This window comes from Ambystoma mexicanum, chromosome 12 (genome assembly GCF_040938575.1).
Source record: "Ambystoma mexicanum isolate Mex_15411 chromosome 12, UKY_AmexF1_1, whole genome shotgun sequence".
Lineage (NCBI taxonomy): Eukaryota > Metazoa > Chordata > Amphibia > Caudata > Ambystomatidae > Ambystoma > Ambystoma mexicanum.
The window spans coordinates 848,502,282-848,517,845 of NC_090936.1; the positions used below are offsets into that span (position 1 = coordinate 848,502,282).

The 15,564-nt window shown below is 43.6% G+C and overlaps 1 protein-coding gene across 10 annotated transcripts in view; it reads right to left on the reverse strand.

Moving 5' to 3' along the window:
* Positions 1–15,564, reverse strand: part of C12H12orf50 (chromosome 12 C12orf50 homolog) — an 826,751-nt gene that overhangs the window by 790,836 nt on the left and 20,351 nt on the right. For all 10 annotated transcript variants that reach the window (XM_069627751.1, XM_069627750.1, XM_069627746.1 and 7 more), the window contains one exon: positions 12,226–12,345. In XM_069627751.1, coding sequence (XP_069483852.1) covers positions 12,226–12,237 — 12 coding nt within the window. In that variant the 5' untranslated portion in view covers positions 12,238–12,345. The remainder of the gene's footprint in view (positions 1–12,225; positions 12,346–15,564) is intronic.

The window sequence follows — 15,564 nt, forward strand, 5'->3', positions numbered from 1 at the left end:
GAAGCCATCAAAGTCCATTGCCGTCAACCGTGGTTCGGAGGATTCTGTAACCGTTGGAAGCCAGTTGAGTCGTGTTGCCCAGAGGTGGGGACAACTTGATGGTGTGCTGCTGGACGGCCAGAGACGCAATACTCTACCTTGCCTAAGAACATTTGAACAAAGGGCTCCCTTGCCATCACTGTCAACTGCTGTGTCCCGCCAGAGAAAGTCGAGGTCACCGACTACTGAGGAAAGTCCACTGATGGGTTTCCTGCCACCAGAAGCCGACAAAGTCGCCCCGAAGATGCTGATGGAGTGAAGATCCAAAGTCCAATCCGTGGTCGAGTCCCGATCGCCAAAGCTATTCTGAGGCCTGCTGCTGCTGGACCTACGTTCATCACTGAGTCCAAACTCTTTGCATCGAGGTGGACCGCACGCCTCACCTTCACAGGACTTCCACGATCAATCATCGAAGAGCACTGCGAAGAGCAGAGCTTCAGTCTCGACATAAGTGTTCACCGTTCTTCGAGGAATCTCGACGCCCTGTGGCTCCTGCTGTAAAGGGAGTCTACACTCGAGGGATCCGTCGACAAACTGTCAAAGAAACTCTTCTAACTCAGGTACATTGGGGTAGTTCAACATTTCAACCGGGAAACAAGACTCTTTAAACATGAATGGAGTGGGCTTGTGAATACTTCTTATTACAGGTTGCCCAGGTTGGGGTATCCTCACTGAGAACTGCATCTAGGCAGTTGGAGACAGCATTCTGCCATTGTTTAACCTAACTTGCCTTCCTTCCAATTATATATGCTGTCACAAGATCTTTCACAGTATGACATTGTCTGTATACCGGAATCATGGCTCACAATACAACCAATCTGTGACGGATACACAACTTTGATGGCTCCGGCAATACAAATTAAAGGAGGACGTCCATCTACAGGCCTTTTGACCCTTATTAAAATGTCAAGTAACATCAGAGTTATCAAATCATCTAAAATAATTGACTGGATCCAAATTACGATACTCCAGTCAGTTAAAACCAAAACACCATTAACTCATGATATTTTTAGTATTATTAATACCTATTGGAATCCAATGGCCATCACTGATGAGCTATATATCGACAAAATCTTTACCTCTATCGATGAAAACACTATAAAATACCCAGGAATTCAAACAATATTATGTGGAGATCTTAACATACATTTCTATGACAGCGAAGGGATTGAATTAAAACAGAACAATATGTCCCCAAGAGCTCGTCAATGGCAGAAAGAAACAACTACCAGGGGTCTCATTATAGTGCACTTCCTTGATATTCAGACAAATAAGCCGATGAATACATGGACTCGCGGCGCCTCAAATGCCATAATAGACTACATCTATACATCAAATCAAATTGCCCTGAAGTTAACACAGAACGAGATCATACAAACAAATCATAGTGATCACGCACTACTCACAATTACGTGGGTAATGCACAATCCCCAGAAACCCAAAATAAACTTACCAGAACTAGTACTTAACTCGAATCAGACTAGATTGAGGATCTCCCAAAATGCCCTGATGATGCTGGCAAACCAAATAAATTTGCAAGCAATGACAGATGACAAACGCCTAAATTATCCACAACTCCTGGTGCCATTTAAGTTATACAGATCAACCAATACCTTTAATAAACCTTGTCATACCCATGCCTACTCGTCCATAATAGCAGAAAGAAAAAAACAATTGAGAAAGGACATTATGCAAATACAACGAACTAAATCTAAGGATCATGACAACATTTGTTTATTAAAGCAACAGTACAAAAACTGGATGAGATCTAACAGAGCACTTCAAGGGCAAAATGATGCAGAAAAAATGTTGCATGCTCTAAAAAACCGTAACACCAGAGACCTATGGAAGCTATTGGTTTCACCAATAGGTAATCTACCAACAATGACAACCGATGTTGACGAGCAAGGATGGAATTCATATTTCCAGAAGCTTTACAACATAAATTCTGAACTAAATACTAAAGACCCTACAAATCAACATACCTCGACTGTCACATGGCAACAAGAGGACCTAGAAAGAGCTATCATCAACTTGAACCCCTCACGAGCTCCGGGACCGGATGGCCTCTCAAATGAACTCATCAAAGCTAATAGAACTCTATGGGCAAATATTTCTTCCATTACTTATGAAACTATTAACAGAACTCAAACTATTCCACCTTCTTGGAAGACAGCAATCTTGATACCCATCTATAAAAAGGGAGATTCAAAAGATCCAACCAATTATAGGCCCATTGCTTTGTTGGACCCCTTAGGAAAAATGTTTGCTAATTCTTTGCTGGACAAATGGAACATCTGGGCCAAAGCAAACGATATATTTGCACCGAGACAAACTGGCTTTGTAAAACATGTGTCAACCAACATCAACCTACTTCTGCTTAATTTGCTGAAAAAAGAGGCCATCCGCAATCAAAGATAAATATATGCAGCATTCATAGATTTGAAACTTGCCTTTGACCTAGTCGATAGATCACTCCTATGGTCAAAATTGCGAAAATGGGGCTGTCCTGATGATATCTTGGAACCAATAAAGTTAATCTATGGGGAAACTTCTATTAGAGTCCAATTGTCACAAGACGGTACAGTAACGGAATCCATCAAAACTACCAATGGCCTTAAACAAGGCTGTCCACTAGCGGCGCTTTTCAATTTATTTACATCTGATTACGAAATTCGAACAAACTCGACATTATCAAACCCACCGAAACTAAATGCCACAACCATTGCGTGCCTGATGTATGCAGACGATATTGTGCTGTGTTCACAAACTCCAAGAGGTCTCCAAATAGCTTTGTCAAACCTAGAAAGCTACATGAACATAAATCGACTTAAAATAAATACACAAAAATCGCAAATAATGGCCCGGGCTCCATCACATAGAACAAAACAACACCCGAAACCCTTTCTTCTTAATAATCAACCCCTCGAACAAGTGACCACAGTTAAATATTTGGGGATCTGGATGAATCAATCTCCCACTGAAACAAACTGGTCCAGTTATCTACTGGATACAACTATATCATTAGCCCGTCAGGGACGGGTTCTAAACTTGAAGTATGGAAGATTCACATTCAAACCAATTATATCATTTTACAGACAAAAAGTCACGGCAATTCTACTCTATGGAAGTGAGGCCATGATTAACATCGACAGATCCATATGGTTGCGGCTAGAAGGCAACTTCTGGCGGAAAGTGCACTCTTTACCTCAATCGTTTCCGATGGCCCGTATTCGATACAAACTGGCACTTCAGTCTCTTACTTCACTTCAAACATGGCGAAAACTAGACCTTCATAGGAAACTTAGCTCCGACTTGCACATTCCTCCGCTTCATATCTTTCAGCCAAAAGAACACACAACCCAGGCAATTGCGCTACAAACCTGGAAGTTTCATATGGAAAACACCAGAAATATCTATGGAGCAGCTAACGCAGCGTCCAGTAAAAGCTAAACAAAAACTTGCGCGCGACGACTGGATAGCAACTATCGAAACCAAAAGACAACTTAAACTTAACCTGGAATGCAAGTTGGACATGCACCCATTAAACTGCCTTCATTCTATTTACAAAGTTTTCCATCTGCCTCCGTCAGAGACACTTTCCTACGGTTCCGCTTTAATTTGCTACCAACACGAGAGCTGCTACAATCTAGGAAACTTCTAACTAAAGAAAATTCCTTCTGTCGGTTCTGCAAACAACAATCTGAATTAGAAACCCTTAAGCACATAGTCACCTCTTGCCCGGATCTTGACGAAACTAAATCCCGAATTAGAGACATGTATCTACCATCTACAATCAAACTCTTACCAGAAGATCGATGGGCCAAATTTTGACATGGTGGCACAAAGAAAGACATTTTCGCAATTGTCAGCCTTTTTATTTTATTATTTAAATCTATTTAAGGAAAGGAATCGGACTATGAAAGAGATTTTCCTTTTCTTTTTTTTTCTTTTTCCTTTCTCTTCTTTTCTTCCCTTTCTCTTTTGTGATTTGGAATGTATAAAAAGATGAAAGGTTTAAACTTTGAACCATATCATTTTTAATAAAAACAAAAAAAATATATATGCTGTTATACATTGCTGCATGATTTGTATGCCATTATAATTGTCAGCAATGGATGCATTTTAAAGGCCACCACATAGAAATTGTATATATGTGCCATATTAAAATTGCCAGAGTACAAAGTGTGTTATTAATTGATGTATATATCTTGAACCTTATTTTTATATAAAGAACTGTGTTAGCACATAACATAGTGTATGGACATTCCTTTGTGGGGGCTTGGGGACTACACTGCATTTAGGAACCAGCCTGCATCACCTCCTGAGAGTTTAAGCCATGGTTGCTCGTCCATTGCTACTACAATAGAGAACCTTGGCTGGGGTGCTCTGTGCTTCTACTCTGCCATATAGAGAGCAGGAGTACAGATGATCCCCCTCCAGTCTTTACACATATCATTTTTTCTTCCAAGGCAACTTTGTGCCATGGGATAACCTAGTCACACAATAGCCTCCACAAATACTAATGGGTAAGGCGTACATTAGTTTAACCATTTTAAAATGTGGCATATTCAATGGAGAACGCTCACACACATTTTAAATACATATCTGTTTTTTTTAGTTGTAGATGGTTGTTGCAGTCATGAAGAAGTAAATTGTTGTTGTGAATGTCGAAACTAGTGATTGAGTTTCTAATTAAGTTAGAACAGCTTGAGCTCAATGACAATGAAGACAACATGAGGATTCCAGTCTTGACTCAAATAGTAGACCCGTGTCTTTCAAATAATCACTGTTTGAATTTAGGTAAGAAGGACTCAATAGACTTCTTAAATTGTATGACTCCTTATTTTCCCAAGAAGGAGTCAATAGATGTCCTTTATATATTGTCAGGACACTGTCCTCTAGATATGCGCATTGCACTTTATCTGCCAGTGGTTTAAAGAATTTTCTGAAGCTGGAGATGTGATTCAGCTTTCTTGAGCAACAGATTGTGAGAAAGGCATTTAGCACATTTGGGTTGCACTGGGGAAACTGCTATATTATACATTTTTGATGATGTGTTTCGGATTAAAGAACATGGGCGGTTCTTACTTATTGGTTATCCTTGACCTATCTGTTGCATTTGAAATGTTTGACCATGGGATACTCCTGGACACATTATTTCAGTGGATGGATTTCTATTTTTGGCTGACCATCAATAATTAATTACCAGGGGGCAGGCACACTCAAAACTCTTCCTTGTACCATTTAGAGTACCGTAGGGGTCAATCTTTTCACCTATGCTTTTTAATTTGTACTTGAAACCTGTGGGAGACCTGCTTATGAAGCATGAGGTTTGCAATCCACAATATGCTGATGATAGACAACTTTACATCAGGATCTTGTCCAAAGGTGACATGATGCATCTTCTTGCCTGTTTACTGGACATTGAGGTCTGGATGTGTTTTCACGTCTTGAAGTGAAATCCCTTCAAAACAGAGTTTAGTTTAATTTCCCACTCTTTTTCTTTGTCTACTTTCGCAAATTGGTTTGCAAATGTACATTTTCCAAAGACTACCACAAACCTTTCTCTATCTGCAAAATCACTGGTATTTTCTTTAAACTGTCTTTAATCCCTCATGTAAATTCACCGGTTAAATCAGGAAATGATCAACTTTTATTCTTTAAAAAAGGTGAAACCTTTTGTAGCTGTTATGCAGTTTCATTTATTAGTGCATTCTTTGATATTATCTCGGATTGACTTTTGAAGCTCTCTATTAGTAGATTGTCCTTGATCCTTCATGGCACCTTGAAAAGCATGTATCCATGGTCCTGCCAGCCTAATATTTGGAGCCACAAAGCTTGATCACCTTACGCCTTCACTGGCTCCGGATCGACTTTAGAATCTCTATTAAATAAATTAGTATTGTTCATAAAGCCATGCACCTTCTGACTCCTACCTATCTGGCAGACAAAAATGAAGATATTGAGGGTCCCAAGGCCTCCGTAGTTGTGAATTACTTTGATTTCAGGATCCAAGATTTACATATGCAGCAGGCTAGAAGAGATCTTTTCTGGTGCTGCCATTTCCTGTTGGAATGTTTTCCTTGCTAGTTTGTGTACAATCCCTTACTGCCATTAAAAACAGGATGTCATCCACCCCAACTTGATGATGATCCCCAATGAACTTATGTAATATTCCAGGGCTAGTCATGTTGCTTCACATGCCTGCCAGTTTCGGCCCCCCTACCCTATTTAACCTTGGTTTGCGGGGCCGCCCTTCGGAAACAGTGCAGCACGGTAGCTATCGTAAAGGATATGGCTTGCATTGTGTGTGCTCATCCGGTATTTGTCTTTAGTCTGCTGGCCGGGGTCTGTTGTTCTGTTCCGGTCTGCCCCCGGCGGGAGGCAAGGGTATGTAGTTCTCAATATAGGTCATGGCCTAAGCCGGGGATTCAAAGAAGTGCGCTCTTCCTGCTTGTTGAATTCTCATTTTGGCTGGAAACATCAGGGCATATGAAATTTGGCGTGCCTTCAGGAGTTTCTTGACTGGAGGGGAGGGACATGAGGATAAGGTTTGTTGCCTTTCTGAAATGGGAATAGCAAGGCACACAATGGGAGTTGAGGCCCACTGGACATCGTTAGGTCCCGGTGGAAAGTTGATGGAAGTAAATGTTTACTGTCTTATAAGATTGTGGTCACTCGGATGCAGGTGCTGTCCTCATGGTACAGACGCTAAACCTTTGTAAACGAGATATCGTCAAAATATTCGGGTACAAAAGAGCAGTGATGGGTTAAGGATTTGATTATTGTCATGGAATATCCAGGGCTTAAATAACCCAATGAAAGCTAAGAAAATTGGCAATTATATTACTAGACACGCCCCCCAAATATTAATGTTACAAGAAACACACACAATGGGGCCTAGCAACATGCATATACTGCCCAAATGGGGCAAGCAAAGGTTCCACATGGATTACTACTCCCAGTCCAGGGGAGTCATCACCCTCATACACCCAGGGGTGGGATTTAAGGTTGTTGGTCAGAAGGTGGACCCGCTTGGGAGGTATGTGTTGGTCTGGGGAGAAATAGCAGGCAAGCAAATCATTTTGGAAAACACATATGGACCTAACATTGATGACCCATCTTTCTACATGAATGTATATCAGTTGATTAATTCAATAGAGGTGTGCACTATAATCTGGGGAGGGGATTTCAATGTGGCTCTGGATCGCATACTAGATAGATCTGCGAAAACCATAAGGGCACCAAGTAAGAGGGTGCTGGTGCTGGGGCACATTATACCACAACTGTCACTAGTGGATGTATGGCGCGAATTACACCCTGGAAGTAGAAGGTACACATATTACTCCTCTGTTCACGACTCTGAGTCAAGAATTGACTATTGCTTTGTCTCCTCTGCTGTGGCTACATCGCTGAAAATATGTGAAATCTTACCCCGCACATTGTCCGATCATTCTCCGGTAATGTTGGAGATAGTGATCCGAGATACCCCCAGACCTGCAAGAAGGTGGACAAGGCCCAATGGAATACTTGGGGACCCAAGTGTAGTGGAGGCATTACATGTTGACATAGCTGAGTTCTTCACTAACAACTTAGGAACCGTCGACAGATGCTCCACTGTGTGGGAAACTTTTAAGGCTTGGGTCCGGGGTGTCCTGATATCGAAATCCGCTGGCCTTCTGAGTGAGGTGCGCTGAGAGCTAGCAGAGGTTGAAAACACATTAGACACAATAGAGGGATCCTATACGCGTACACAAGACAAAGAGATACTTGCGGAAATACATAAACTCCTCAGAGAATTCGACAACCTGGCCACTAGAGAGGTACGATATTTAGCCCCCCCACTCGCGCACGCAGATACGGGGAAGGAAATAAGGCGGGAAAAGCATTGTCCAATCTTTTAAAACACGAAAAGAGACCAAATCAGATCGCTAGTATCCAAACACCACAAGGGGAGGTACTTCTTAGTGAGGAGGGGATAAATGGGGAATTCGTAACATTTTATAAGAAACTATATGCAAATAAAGATAAAAAAACGAGCACTGAAATAAAATCCTACCTTGTGGCACTCGAGCTACCGAAACTCCCAGTCGAGGATAAACTAGCAATTGATCAACCCATAACTGCTGAAGAAAGTAATGAAGCAATTAAAGTACTGTCATCTGGCAAAGCACCAGTGTCGGACGGAATAGGTGCTGAATTCTAGGAGTTCCGTGAGGAACTAGTACCCATACTGCTGAAAATATGGGAGGAAGCCTTAGAGAGGAATACACTACCCCCAACAATGAGGAAAGCAATTATAACCATGTTGCCCAAACCTCGACGGCCCCCACAGGACGTGTCGTCATACAGCCCACTATCGCTCATAAATACTGATGCTAAAATATATGCGAAGGTGCTGGCAAACCGTCTTCTGCCAGCCGTAACTACGCTGGTCCACCCTGACCAGAGCGGTTTCATTCCAGCAAGGTCTACGGCTCTGAATCTTTGAAGGCTCTTTGGTATGATGGCACAAATAGACCCAGACAGATGCGCAGTGGCTATATCCCTTGATGCCGAAAAGGCCTTCAATTCGGTCTCATGGGTTTACCTCCTAGCAGTACTGGAGGCATTCGGAATAGGGCCTAACTTCATTAGATACGTGAAGCTACTATACACTGATCCTGGCGCTAGAGTATTAACAAACCAGTACATCTCTGAACTGTTTGTCCTGGGCAGGCACAAGACAAGGTTGTCCATTTTCACCCATACTATTCGCATTAACCATAGAACCAATGGCAGTGGTGGTGAGACTAAGACATGCAGATAGGGGGATAAAAATGAAAGGCTCCACCCAGCTAATCTCGCTCCATGCAGATGATATGTTATTGTATGTCCGGGAACCCGCGAGGAACATTGCACCCATTATGGCAGAAATACACGAGTTTGCTGCATACTCGGGGTATACTATAAATGGTGCCAAATCTGAAATATTCCCGCTTACTCCTGCTACTAAATGCCCAGAAATGATATGTGGACTCAAATGGTCAGAACAACACATTAGATACCTGGGAATCCTTATCTCCAGGGACAGACATACTTTATATGCAGACAACCATGAAAGTGCACTACAATTATTAAACACTAAACTTCAGATGTGGGGGCACCTTCCCATCTCCCTATATGGTAGGGTTGTTATTCTTAAAATGGTAGTCCTTCCCAAGCTGTTATACTTCTTCGTGAATGTCACTATATGGCCGGGCAGGACCTTCTTCACCAGGCTCCTATCTATGGTAGCGACCTTTCTCTGGAATGGGAAAATGGCCAGGATAAGGTGGCAAAGGATGACTGAACCATACTGTACAGGGGGTATAGCTGCCCCGGACTTTGAACTCTACTATTATGTTGCCCAAGCACAATTTGCGAAATATTTGTATGATGCGTCAGATAGATCACCCCACACATGGATAGAAGAATATACTACACAGCCTACGAACATACATTCGGTTATATTCGATCCACGATGATTATAACCCAGTAAACTGTACAGTCCGGGCATGGGAAGCGATATACAAGAGGCTGAAAGCAGAAACACCTTATAACCCAGAAATTCCCCTATGGAACTTCCCAGGCATCCCCCCCAACACATGATGGTAACTTACAGCAATCAAGGGACCCCGGTAGAGAAATTAAGCATGTTCCCCAACGGGAAATTTGTAGCCCTGAAGGAACTTGTGCGAGCGCTGGGTAGGGGACCACTCAAGACACTCCAATATTACCGTATGAGATCTGCCTTCCAAAAGAGATGGCCTCTCTTTCCGGATGAACCTCCCCCACACCCATGTATACAATTGGTTACGTCTAAAGCCGGCCTGGGGATCTCGAAACTATACATATCAGTGCAGGCCCACACCCCTATGACGAACCAGATCAAAGACAAATGGTAGAGGAATCTACAGATGCCCATCGGAGCGAAGAAATGGGGCAAATATTGTGCTGTCACGAAAATGTATCACTTAATGCCAGGCTTCGCTTAATTCAATTTAAGGTACTAAACAGGTTACACTACACCCCCGCTAAGGTAGCAAAATATTTCGCTAATAGCCCAGACGAATGTCCCAAATGTAAGGCACCTCAGGCAGGATCCTTCCACATGTACTGGGAATGCCCCGTGGTAGCAGGATTCTGGAGTATGGTGGCTGTGATGTTGGAAGAAATCACACAGGTTCCCCCTGATCTAACCCCCCAGAAATGGGGACATTGGCAGGTTCTCAGAAAAAACTAGAAGATTGTTCAACATTTCATGTGCGGTGGCCAAGAAATGCATATTACATACATGGAAAAGCTCCACACCGCCGAACATGAACCACTTCCTACGTGAACTGAGGAACAATTTGTATGAACCCAGCCTGTGACAAGTAGGCCCAAAGACATCTGGGGCCCCTTTAGAATGTACTTGTGTGACATGATCTCTGATGATGACGATTCTCTGTAACCTATATGGAACTAACAAACCATGTGATGTGTCCTTGTGTATTGTGCGAGGTTCGATGTGAGAATGGTGCTATGTAACTGTTGTGACCACCAATAAAAAGTTTTAAAAAAAAACTAGATATCATCCCACTTTCTCTCTCTCAATACAGACAAGACTGAAGTCTTACTCTTCCCCTCCAACACTATTCCTCCTCCTTCTCCCCCTCCTTCTATTCACTTTCCCTCCTCTAATCTTCCTCTCTCTGCCCATGCTCGTAATCTAGGCATTTACTTTGACTCCTCCCTCTCCTTCACCCACCATATTCCTCTCACTTCTCGCGCATGTCACTAACCCCTTTTCAATATTCGCAAAGTACGTTCCTCTCTCACCTTCCACGCCACTAAACTTTTAATCTCCTCCCTTTTCTTCTCTCGTCTTTTCTACTGCTCTTCTCTCCTCTTTGGAGTCCCTGCTTCTCATCTTGCCCCCCTCAAATCCCTCTGCCAGTCTGCCATTCGTATCCTCTGTCTTCTCTCTCCTCACGACTCCATCTCCTCCTTGCTCTCTCATCTTGGCTTGCTTCCTTTCATTCCCAACTCAAATTCCACTTCCTCTGTCTTATCTTTAAATCTCTTCATGATCTTGCTCCCCCATATCATCTCCTCTCTCATCTCATTATACACTCCCTCCCGCTCTCTCCGATCTGCAGACCTCTTCCTTCTCTTTGTTCCAGCGTCCCACGCGCCTCCTCTCGTTTTTGCTCCTTTCAGCTCCTTGCCCCCCCACTGGAACTCCCTTCCTCTCTCTATCCGTTCGATCCACACCTATTCCTCCTTTCTTCTCTCCTTAATATCTCTTCTTCTCCACTCCCCTCCCTGATACTCTCATTCCCTCCTCCACCTTCGCCTCTCTCCCCCTTTTTACCTTCCTCTTCTTACCTCTCTCTTCCTGCTCCGTTTCCTCTTAAGTCCCCTCTCCTCCTCTCTCGCCCTCAGCTTATTCCACTTCCTGTTCCCCACTTCCTTCCCCTCTCCAACCCCTCTTCCCTTGTTTATCTTCACTGGCAAATTGAACTACTTGCTGTATTACTGGTTTGAATCATATTTTGCAATTGCTTCTACTGTTATTGTATCCTTGTTGTTATATGTAAAGTGATTTGGCGTGAATTGCTATATAAACTCAATAAACATAAACATAACATAAATCCGTCATTATTTGAACTTTTGAAAAGCACTGAAATCTTGGCTTTGAAACGCCGCCTTTTTAATTTTTGACATTTCTTTTTAATGTTGTATTTGAAATCTATTGCTGTCTTTTTGTTCATTGTTTTTATGTTTGATGAGTGTACATTATTGTTTTATTCAGTGCTCAGGTGTGTTTGTCCCTTGTCCGCGCTATTTAAATAGTTAAAATAAATATATCATTTGAGGCCATGAAAACTTTAGAAAGCATGATAAGAAATGTATAGCATAGTTAATGGGATTTTTAGCATTCTAAAAACATACATAGCATCTATACACCAATATGCAAGGGGGAAAGAAAACAAAAGCACAATGAATATGTCAAATCAGTTTTCTACACCATGTTCATAGAAATGTACCAATGCTAAGAGTGGAATAATCAAAAACAGCTAATGGGGAAAGAGATGTAATTTACAATGCATTATATGAATGAAAGTGTGGCTTTCATTAAGATAGGCATTATAATAATGTAGAGGTATTTGCTCTCACCTGTATTTCCATGTGTCTAGATTTACAGTGAGGAAGGAGGCATTTTCCCTCCCTCCATGCGGAGCATACAGACTCACTCCCAAGGGCTGCTTCACAATGGCGGAATTGACAGAGGGAGCCCTAACAAAAGAAAATAATAAACTTAGTGTTGTATGCAAACTTTAAAAGAATAAAATCAAACCACTGTTTGGCTTATATTGCCTAAACAAGCCCCCCAAGAAGAAAAAAAGAATGTCTAGAGCATTGTATCTAAAATTGCAGAAATACATTTTTCTTTTTGAACATGAAACTAGAAATGACTTTTCTGGTGAAAGTGATGAGAGTTCAAAATGCTGGAGCATTCAAAAGGTAATTAGATATATTTAAAGTATTTATGAAACAGGGGATGCAAATAATCAAACCTAAAAGAAGAAATACAATATTTGAAATGAAAGTAAGTGCTTTAGTAGCACTTTTAAAAAATGTAATCCTGGGCAGACTAAAGTGATTTGCAAATGTATTTATTTTAATTATTGGACGTAGGTATGACGCCTATAAAGCAGAATGTGTTTCCAGGCACCACAAGACAAAAGGGGAGGGGAACAAGGGAGAACAAACAAAAAGAAAATAGGGTATAGAGCGTGCAAGTGCAGTAAACAAGTGCAGGGGGCAGGGTAAGACCTAGGGGAGCCCATGGAGGGCAAGTGCACAGAGTGACAGGGGTAAGGATAAAAGTGCGAGGAGCAGGGGTGGACCAGTCTCAGTAGGCCAGTCAGGGGAAGGTGCCCGAGGGCAAGTGCTGTTAATGGGGTACTGCGTAAGACTGGTAGGAGGAGGGCATGGCCCCTGTAGGACTCAGAAGGGACCAGACAACTGGTCATACAGCAGAGGGGAATTAGACGGGAAGAGGGAGGGGGAAAAGAGGACAGTCTTGAGGAGTTTCTGGAACTTAAGGAGATCCGGCTCAAGTCTGAGAGGGGCAGGGAGGCCATTCCAGGGGGAGGCTCCTGCCGAGGAAAGAGATCTGCCCCTACTCGCTGCTTAGCGAAACATATGACCTGCAAGGAGTTTGAGCTAGAGGACAGAAGGACTGTAGAAAAGAGGTATATAGGGAGAGAAAGTTGGATATAGCATGGTGCCAGGCCCCAGAAAGCCTTGTAGATGATGCAGAGAGTCCTGAATTTGATCCTTGTAGCCATCGGGAGCCCGTGGAGACATTTTAGGGCTGGCAAGATGAAGTCACTGGGGTTGAGGACAAGGACAAGTCTTGCAGCCCGATTATGGATTGGTTGGAGAGGGCGGAGAGAAGAGAGAGGCATATTGAGGCTGTCACAGTAGTCCAGCCTGGAGAGAACCAGAGCTCTGGAGACATTGAGTTTCTGGGGGAAGGTGAGGAAAGGGAGAAACCTTATATTGAGGTAGAGCGGAAAGTGGGCCTTCTTGGCAAGGTCTACCATATGATGAGAGAAGGAGCAAGAGGAGTCGAAGGTGAATCCAGGTTTTTTTGCCTCACAAGAGGGTGATGGGAGAGGACCTAAATAAAGTGGCCGGAGATTAGGGGGAAAAGAAGGACAAGAAATTCTGATGGGAAGGATCTCAGTCTTGCTGGCGTTAAGGCAGAGATCATTAGCAGCGAACCATGCCTGAATCGGAGTCAGACAATCAGGAATGAGAGAGGAACGAGGGAAGGTAGAGGAGGGCAGCTTAAAGGAAAGCTGTGTGTCATCAGCATAACACTGGAAAAGGAGAGAAGGTGGAGATCAAGTAGACAAGATGGGCAAGGTAAATGTTGAAAAGCCACAGCGAGAGGATAAAGCCCTGAGGGATGCCACAGGTAGAGAGTGAGGTAGAGGAGAGAAAAGGGTCCATTTGAACCTGGGAGGGCCTATTCGAAAGGAAAGAGGTCAACCAAGCCAGTGCCCGGTCTGTGATACTCAGAGTAAAGCAGAGACGATTTAAGAGGAAGGCATGATTGACAGTGTCAAAGACAGAGGACAGATCCAGAACGATGAGAACAAAGGGAGAGCAGTAGTTGAGATTAGAAAGTCATCAAAAGTGTTTAGGAGAGCGGTTTCAGTGCCTCTGGCTGCTATGAAGCCAGACAGGTGGTCATGGAGACAGCTAACAGCTTCAGTGTGGTGGGTTAGTTGGGAGATGGCCAACTTCTCTAATAGTTTGCCCAAGAAGGGGGTAGTGGAAATAGGATGTCAGTTCGCCGAGCATGAAGGGTCTGCAGACAGATTTTTTAAAGAGGTGGTGCACAAGGAAGTGCTTGAGAGGTTGTGGGAAGGAGCCAGTGGCAAAAGAGTGGTTGCAGAACTCACACAGAGAGGCAGCAAGGGCGGTAATATTGTCCTTAATAGTTCTAGGAGCGGGGAAGCCCCTGTTTGGAGGAGACTTTCACCGAGCAAACAGTCTTGGTGACATCATCCGCTGCTATGGGTGAGAAGGAGATTAGGAAGGAAGGAAACGGAGGGGCTAAGGAAGGCCTGAGATCAAGTGGAGGAGGAAGTGAGGAGGAGAGAGAAGGCAGGATGTCCTGGATTTTTGTTGTGAAGTGGGAGGTCAAGGCCGTGCAGAGGTCCTGGGAAGGAAGAGGAGAAGTAGATACTGCAGTAGGATTGGCAAGTTCCTTACAGATTTTGAAAAGTTCAGCCGTGTTTTTGAAGGTCCCCGAGAGGCGGGCTTGGATGCGGGCCCACTTCTTGGACCAGATGAAGAGTCTGTAATGCCTTTGGAGCAGGCGACAAGCCAGTTTCTCAGAGGATGTGTGAGAAGCCAACCATTTCCATTCCGCAACTCTACACTTGTTTTTCAGCAAGGCTAGGTCGGAGCAGGTACGATTGCAGGCTTCATGCAGATGCTCATGACAGTGGTAAGTATGTCAACGGTATTGGAAATGGTAAGGTGAAGGTTAGCAAGGGCTGAGTCAGAATGAGAGTCGAGAGCAGGAGCAGGGTGAGAGATAAAAAAGCTGGCAAAAGCACCTACTGATACTCGCTTCATGGGTCGTATGATGGCGAAGGAGGCTGGCAGTGGAGATACAGGCTTAGCTGGTGAGCCCAGAAGCTCCAGGGGGGAGGAGAGGAGAGAATGGTCAGACCAAGAGACAAGTGTACTGAGAGGGCTAGAGAGAGAAAGGTCAGTGAGATGAGCACATCCAGAGTATGCCCGGCTGAGTGGGTCCAACCGGAGGGAAGAATGGTAAGGGAGAAAGAGTCACAGAGGATGCGGAAAGGGGAGGGCTTCAACGGGGGAATCGAGATGAAGATTAAAGTCTCTGAGGAGGAGAAGCTTAGGTGTAGAGGCCAGGAAAGAAGAGGTGACAGGAGTCCTGTAGATGGTAGCGAGAGTGATCGA